This window comes from Myotis myotis, unplaced genomic scaffold, assembly GCF_014108235.1.
Source record: "Myotis myotis isolate mMyoMyo1 unplaced genomic scaffold, mMyoMyo1.p scaffold_m19_p_3, whole genome shotgun sequence".
Classification (NCBI taxonomy): domain Eukaryota; kingdom Metazoa; phylum Chordata; class Mammalia; order Chiroptera; family Vespertilionidae; genus Myotis; species Myotis myotis.
In genome coordinates, this window is record NW_023416335.1 from 29,322,475 (window position 1) to 29,330,885 (window position 8,411).

Below are 8,411 nucleotides of genomic sequence, written 5' to 3' on the forward strand. Positions count from 1 at the left end.
GGCTCACCAGAGAGTTCATTTCTTAATCATAGTTGCTACCAAAATATAAATTTTTATTTTAAGTATATTTTTTCATTTTGTCATGCAAATCATGTCTATAGAACTCTTAATTCGGATATGCCTGAAAATGTTACCTACTAAATGGATTTGTACTCTATTTGGTCCAGTGTTGCTTACCGTGAGGCCAGTGAGGCCCTGTTCCCTGCAGCAGTGCCGTGGAGCCCTCCATGGGACCATCTACATGGGCTGCACATGAAACTCTGCTCTTAGCTTCATATGGGGCTACATGGAGCCTTACATGGGACTCTATGTGGAGCCCTACATGCAGCTGTATATGGAGCTCTACACGGAGTTGTATATGGAGCCCTACATAGAACTGTGTATGGAGCCCTCCATGGAGCTGTGAATGGAGCCCTCCATGGAGCTGTGAATGGACCCCTCCATGGAGCTGTGTATGGAGCCCTCCATGGAGCTGTATATGGAGCCCTCCATGGAGCTGTATATGGAGCCCTCCATGGAGCTGTGTATGGAGCCCTCCATGGAGCTGTGTATGGAGCCCTCCATGGAGCTGTGTATGGAGCCCTCCATGGAGGTGTTGATGGAGCCCTACATGGAGTTGTATCATGGAGCTATATATGGAGCCCTCCATAGAGCTCTACATTCTAGACCTGATGTTTCACTGTATGTTCCACTAATGTGACTGGAATCATGGAGCCCAGCAGACAGGTGGCGTGGAATGTTAGTATTTAACATTTGTGCCACCTAGGGAAAGGGAGCTTTCCCACTTGTTTTAATGGCAAAGTTTTTCAGTTATCTATCTATCTATCTATCTATCTATCTATCTATCTATCTATCTATATCGTCTAGTAAAATAGAGCAGATTGAAGGTTTGGTCTTTACTGGACCCCACCTTTATTTTGTCATTTGCATTCTGATTGCTCTTCAATATTTTAGAAATGGGGTGGAATTATTAGTAGTCTCCAGGGAATTAACTGGAACCTGGGACTGTACTCATATGAACATCATTTGTCATAGTGACAAAGCAGAAAAACAAAATATGGGGACTAGCTAGCCTGGATGACCTGTCATATGGAACAACTTTAATCTTTTTGCTGAAAGTTGTGTTTTAAATCAAGTAACTCTAGATCAATGCTCCTGTGAATGGGATTTTGGACAGAGCAATGTCTAAGCTGCAGAATAGTACAGTGTGTAATTATATGACAGATTCAATGAGTATCAATAAGTTTATTTTTAGCTGCATTGCCTCTAGGAGCAGAATCGGTGCAGGTTGTTCTGTAATTGCATTCATGACCAACACATGCTTCTTGCTATATTCTCTTTGTTTTGCTGCTGCACCTAATGTGTTCAAAGAATGTCTCCCCTCTTAATGAATATTCAGTGTGCAGTGATCCTAAAATTAATCATTTGTTCTTTGCTTCTACTAGAATTAATATAGATAATCAAATAAATAAAATTTTGCTGAATCTCATCATTAGGAAGCCCTCCATGGAAGCTGAATTTATCAGGACAGTAGCAGTGTTAGGAGACATTTTATTTGCTCGTTTGGAAGAACCAGATTAATTTGCAAGGGGAGGGATAACTTAACTTACTTTAAATAAAAAGACTGAAAGTGTGCTCACATTCCTAGGTTCTAGCTCCTGCCTCTCTCCCCTTCTTCCTGTGGGTGGAGGAGTGACCCTTAAGAATGGTTTCCACAGCCTAAGTGCCCATCAGTAGATGAATGGATTAGAAAACTGTGGTACATCTACACGATGGAATACTATGCTGCTCTAAAAAGGAAGGAACTCTTACCATTTGCAACATCATGGATGGAACTGGAGAGCATTATGCTAAGTGAAATAAGCCAGTCAATGAAGGAAAAATACCACATGATCTCACTCATTCATGGATAATAGAGACCATTATAAACTTTTGAACAATAATAGATACAGAGGCAGAGCTGCCTCAACAGATTGTCAAACTGCAGCGGGAAGGCCGGGGAGGGTTGGGGGGCAGGAGGTAGGGGGGTAAGAGATCAACTAAAGGACTTGTATGCATGCATATAAGCATAACCAGTGGACATAAGACATTGGGGGATAGGGGAGGCTAGGGGACTGTCTAGGGCGGGGGGATAAAATGGACACATATGTAATACCCTTTGTAATACTTTAAGCAATAAATTAAAAAAAAAAAGAATGGTTTCCAGGTGGCCTCCAGACCTGGTTTGATGCTAATGCTTTTAGCCCTGGCATCTTTCCTGAGTAGTTCCCATGCCACCTTTTCCTTTGGCTGATTCCCTCCTGTGTTCCTAAGTCAGAGCCCTTGCTGGCATGTGCACCAGAGATTTACATCCCACCCATATTGGAAAAGGGTGTTTTAGATCTCAGTTGAGACACTTATCTTCTATATCCGGCTTTCTTTCCATAACATTAACAAGTTGTAGTTAGGTTTCTAAAACAGACCCCTTTTCCTCTGCGCATTCTTCGTATTTACCTTCCATAGATTTTGTCAGAATCCTTTTGCTCACCAAGTAATAGTCATCTCACTCCGATTTGGAGGTATCCACAGCCTTTTCCTTCTTTTGCATCTCAGCAAGGATTGCCTTTGATGGCTAGCTCTATTTATGTTTGCTGTGGGTACTTCCTGTGGGGGAGGATGTCCAGGGAGTTGGTGGTAAGCCACAGATGTTTCAGTGGAGGCTGCGGGGTGGCACGGACTGAGGTTCCATGAGCCACGAGGAGACCCGCCAGTCTCAGTTCTCTCCCTTTGCAGTGATAGGAGGCGTCCAGGGAAAGCCGTTGTTCTATATCCTAAGAGGAGACAGGTTGCATCCATGTTGTCTTTGCTCTAGTGCACATCTCTATATTCAAAAATATCTTTGAAGCACTGCACACCTCATGCCCAAGCAACTGCCTCTGAGCTGGTGGCCGTCCTCCTTCTGGCCCCCCTGGCCTGAGCCTGCTCGCTCCTGTCTCAGGTACCATGAGCAGATTCCTCCTCCTGCGACAGTACATGCACGCGTGTGTCTGCACCTCAGTCATCAGTGGCTCTCCCTGCCCCTTCCTTTCCTTAGAGGCCTAGGGCAGCTCATCCTCCTGGGAAATTGGGTTCCTTACTGTCCCAACATTAAATTGCATCACTGGGTTGCTGACAGCCCTCGCTTCTGCTGTGCTTTTGGAATAGCTTTCTCCTTTGCTGGTAACCGCAGCCTGGCAATCCTCTACAGTCTAGGCATTTCTAGAGTGCTGCACATGTTTCAAAGGCCTGCTTTCACTCCCTCCCAAGAGAAGGGCTGCTGTGGGACTCCCGTTCTGATAGGAACTCTCTCACTCATGCATATCCCATGTGCCTTAGAGAGGCCCTGCGCCAAACTAGAATTTTTTTTGTAAAGGTTATTTTATGAATAAAAGCATGAATGAATGATTTCCTTGCCATTATCAACTCTTTTCTTTCATAATGGTAATGCATAGAAATTAAGGTCATGATAATTGTATCATACTTCAGAAAATAAAAGTATGTGTTCAAATTGATGAGAGCTCATGAACATCTGGTGATAGGACTTGTTTCATAGCAACAAAGCATCCTTGAAAACGAAGTGACAGTGACCATGGCCCTCTGACTTTGTAGATGAGAATGGAAAGTAAATTTCCAGCAATCATAAACCCCCCATTTATATGACTATGTGTTTTAAATTGGGGGAAATAAAGAACTTGTTTAGCTGCTTTCAAGAAATGGGTATGGAGTTAACAGGAGACAGTTTAGCCACATTTAGCTAATCATTAGTGTAAAAATAAACTGTGAATAGAAATCTTTCGTTAAGTGGATCCATGGGGTCTGGATTTACTACTCTGGGTGGTGGTGGATTCGTCTCACAATCACGGCTTGAGTGACAAAATGCAGTCATTTTAGAGTGAGTGGCCAATTCAGGTACATTTTAGCAAGTGCCTGCCTTGAAGGTGTGCAAACCTTAAAATGTTCATATTCTCAGTGCAGCCTCTCTTAGACCCGGAAGTCACAATAATAATAAGTGAAATAGCTGGAGGACACATCTTTCCTTAGAAGGACAGTTTGGGTCCTGTTTTCCGTTAGGTTTCGTTCATAGAACAGTTTGCCTATTATATTTTTTGAAGGACCTAAGTAATGCTTTTTAAAAATAATAAGTCACACTTAGCACTGCCTCCTTGTAGGGACATTTTAAAAACAGTCATGATAAGAACCAGTATTTCCTTCGCAGGTCGACAGCACCCAGTCTATGCAGGCTTTTGTTTTTCTGGCCACACGATGCAGTCGGTGCTTTCAGTTTGAACCAGGGGACTGCCTGCCTGGCGTGCAGAGTCCGGGAGGTTTCACACACTCACTCCACGTTGTGGGACACACTGGAAATTTCTCTCTTGCTGGGATCGGTCCTCTGAACTCAAGATGAACAGCGGAGAATGAGATTTACAAAGAAGTAAACCAGAGAGGGTGGTGGGTGTCTAGGATCAGAATTCGAAATGATCAGAAATGCAGGTTATGGAAATACAACTGCAAGGAAGGACATGACCTGCTTAGGGCAGGGCGTGACCAGCAGTGCTCACGAGTAATCTAGTAGCTAGAGTTAAGGAGAGCGGGGAGATGAACAACTTGGCATGTTTGTTGAAGAGCCTAAGCTTTTTTGAAAAGGTACTATGCCATGAAATGTCAGAGTCTGTCTCTTAAAGAAGGAACAAGTCTGGTAAGAATATGCTGTAAATGTTGGAAACTGGAAAAAGGTTACAGCAGGGGTCCTCAAACTTTTTAAACAGGGGCCAGTTCACTGTCCCTCAGACCGTTGGAGGGCCAGACTATAGTTTAAAAAAAAACTATGAACAAATTCCTATGCACACTGCACATATCTTATTTTGAAGTAAAAAAAAACCAAAACAGGAACAAATACAATATTTGTATTTGCATGTGGCCCGCGGGCCGTAGTTTGAGGACCCCTGGGTTAAAGTCTTTAGTCTGGAAGGGCAGTAGCAACGATGGCTGGTTGGGGTCCAATGGCATGCCCCCTCCACGCTCAGCAAGGAAGTAAATTAACCTGGAACATGGAGACTTGGGTGGATGGAGAGTATGTAACAAGTGCATCATTGCAGGAGCTTTTGAAATCTTGGGTTGTTTTATGAATAGGGTAGATGATCCAAATTCCTGAGAGCAGGACTCATCACTTCTCCCTCTTTCTTACTCTAATACACATTTTGGGCAGTCGGTGTAGTTTACAATGTACTTTAACGTGTGCCGTGTTTTCTCGTCTTCTCAGCAGCCCTGTCAGGAGGGCAGTGGGTTTTCCCCCTCAAAGCATCAAGAGGGGCAGTTAGAGGAGCCCTTGCCAGGTCACACAGCCCCTCTCTTTAAAGGATAGAGCTATGGCTCTATATCTCATTCAATGGAATGACTCACAACAGCACGTGTGAATAGTTTTCTTCAGTTGAAAATGTGAGCTTCACTCTGGACCTCACAACTCACTCTAAACCTAGTAGTTCTGCCTCCGGGGAAACCAAATAGGACTGTACCCATCAAACTTGTTTCTGGAAGAGGGAATTGAATAAATGTTTGCTTCCCAAAGTGCATCATTTTATGAAAGTCACAGATTAGAAAGGCAGGTTAAGAAGGATCTTTCTCTCACTCTAAGGATCATCTTGTTCTCCTGACAATCACTACTGACTGACTTTCTGTCTTTTTCAGAGTGAAGACCTGCCTGGCTTCATTACCACAACATCACACATCAGAGAATCACATGGAAAAGAAGAGGCTCAGCATTTTATAAACATTTGAAGCTGCTTACAATTGTTCTTTTGGACCTGAGCAATTACTTTGTTTTCAACATCTGCGGCTGTACTAGAGATGAAACCAACAAGGCAAGAACGGCCGCCTCCCTCACTGGTTCCCATAGGGGGCATTCATCCTGTGCTGTTTGTGTTGTGTTTTGTTTCGTTGTTTTAACACAATTTGCCGAAGAAGTAATTCTCAAGAGAATGGGATGTTTTCATTGGCCTTTTAAATTGTGGCCAGTGTCTTAATTTCTTCTGACGTTCATTTTGGCAAAGCCAATTTGTCCCTCGGCATGCTAGGAGATTGTACCAATACCCATTAAAGTGGTAAAATCTGGTATTTACTGGCATACACTCAAAACTACCACAGTCCTACCTCAGTTCCAGGTGAAGCCGGATTTGCGGGGTTGGGGGCCGGCAGGACCTCCGTGTATCTCTGCTGAATGTGGCGCCAGTGTGGTCATCAGCCTTATTCAACTGGTCCCAGTACACAGCTGCTTGTTGGACTCCAATCCAGGTTCCTGCGTGTTTACTCACAGACAGAGCCCAGTGTGGGGCTGACATTTCTCTATGGGAATGAAATTTGTGATTGGACGTTGAAGATGAATTAATAAATAATAATTATATGTAACTAAAGCAGCCTACTTTTGGAAATCATCAACTGTATTGGGTATTGGGGGTGGGAGGGGAGGTGTTGGGGCAGGGGCTGAATATCTCTTTTTAACAGAGTTGTTTAATCTCTATGTAGATGTTTATGTAGGTACTTCAAATTGCAAAAGCCTTTGATCCTATTTACAAGCTCAAATGTCTCTGCTGTCCTTAATCTTGAGCTTGCATTTCTTTAACCAAAAACTCCCCAGGCATGCCAGCAATTCAAGGGTGGTCACCGGTTTAGCAGAGTTTTTAAAAATGTATTTATTATCTTAACTATAATGCTATGGTGTGGGCCAACGAGGCTTTCCTGAACAACAGTACAACAAAAAACGGGATGGGGGGTGGAGGAAAGAAACTGATAAAAGAGGCATTTCGGGCCCTGCATTGTTAATGGAAAAAGAAAAAAGAAGGAAAACAATCTCACAGTACATGCCACGTGTTGGAAAACTCCTGACAAGACTACGCTTACGTTTTCAGTGTTCTGAAAATACCAGTGTTGTGTCGATTCTCACAGGTGTCCCCTAAAACTGCTGCCCTTGACCAGCAGAACGTCATGTCATCTTGCTGCTCCCTTGACACATGATGGAGGGCCCCAGACCTTTTTCTCCCATGGGTGCATCCCCAGTGCCTATCTTCTCTGATAGTCCTGAAGAGGTTACACTAGTTCATTGGAGATGTGAACTTGTTTTTTTCTTTCTTTTTTTTTTTTTGGAGAAAAAATTATATATAAATATATAGATATATATCGCTATAGAATAATGCATTACTAAAAATGAGGCTTTTTTAGAGGAAGACCAAAAAATTCAATGTCTTAAGAATATATTTAATGGCAATGCAAACGTCTTCCTGCTTCCATGCTGAACTCTTAGAACAGAGGATTGTATTGCAAGACAAAGTTGAATGTAAAGTGATCCCCCTGGACGTTTTTTAAGAGTTTTACTTTTCTAAAATTACACATCACAGCAGTGTATAGAGCGTACGACGTTAGTTTGAAGGTCAATTTCAGTGTATAATAGACATACTTTATAAAAATGTATAAAATGTCCTAAAGTGTTGATTTAGTCTTGGGACTAGGACTCGGGTGGTATTTGCTATGTGACTCCCCCAGGTACGTAGGACTGAATATGGGCCCTGCTGAATACAGTGTATGACGGTATTTAAGTAGCTCTCTATACTTAGAGTAGTCATGCCTCTATATCAATGGTTCATGTTCATACTGCAACTTCAAACTAGCAAATGAAAAGTCGGTAATATACTAAATGTTCCTCTATCCTGTACATTTCAAAAAAGGCATATGCAATATTTACAGTTTTAATTTAGTTTACAGAATGGAACCAAAATGTATAAATGTTATGTTTGCTAAAACTTCACAATGTATATTGGGGTCTTTGTACATTTTGCCTGACTTACCTTAAATTTAAAATATTTTTTGCTATATAAACTTTAACAGTTATTAAACAGTGTTTTCTTTTTTGGGTACGTATTGTTTCTGGATATCAAGATGTTAAATATATTTCTTGCTATTGTGATATGACAAAAGACTTAACTAATCTTGCTCTGTCTTCCACTGTACACGCTGTATATAAGGGTCAATGTGATGCTGCTGGAGACAAGAATAAATGGAACTAGAATAGTGCATTGTATTTAGTCTGTATTGATCATGGATGCTCTCCTTAATAGCCATATGCAATAAAATAAAATACATTATTTATGAAATGAATAAAGCCTTGAGGATATTTTTTTCAAGATGGATTCTGGATTTAACATGAAGCTACTCCTGGTGTTTTGGAGTAAACAAGTAAACACTTGGCTCCTACAAAAACATTTGATGCCTCTCAATGTTAATATGTTCTGGGAACCAGAAAATCCCCAAATCACAAAATTTTTGAAAAGAAAATGTGTTAAGTAAACAAAAAAAGACTTTTACTTTACAAAACAGAATCCTTGCAAGATGCTGGTTGCTGTTCT

The 8,411-nt window shown here is 41.8% G+C and overlaps 1 protein-coding gene across 3 annotated transcripts in view; it reads left to right on the plus strand.

Moving 5' to 3' along the window:
* The window catches only part of IRS2 (insulin receptor substrate 2), a 29,464-nt gene extending 21,301 nt beyond the window's left edge, over window positions 1-8,163 (plus strand). For 2 of the 3 annotated variants that reach the window (XM_036301139.1, XM_036301141.1), the window contains one exon: window positions 5,704-8,163. Coding sequence is in view for 1 of the 3 variants with exons in the window: in XM_036301141.1 (XP_036157034.1) it covers window positions 5,704-5,708 (5 nt within the window). In the remaining 2 variants the exon portion in view is untranslated. Of the gene's footprint in view, window positions 1-167; window positions 739-5,703 lie in introns of all 3 variants that reach the window. The other variant, XR_004966321.1, reaches the window with a different exon arrangement.
* Window positions 8,164-8,411: the final 248 nt, after the last annotated feature.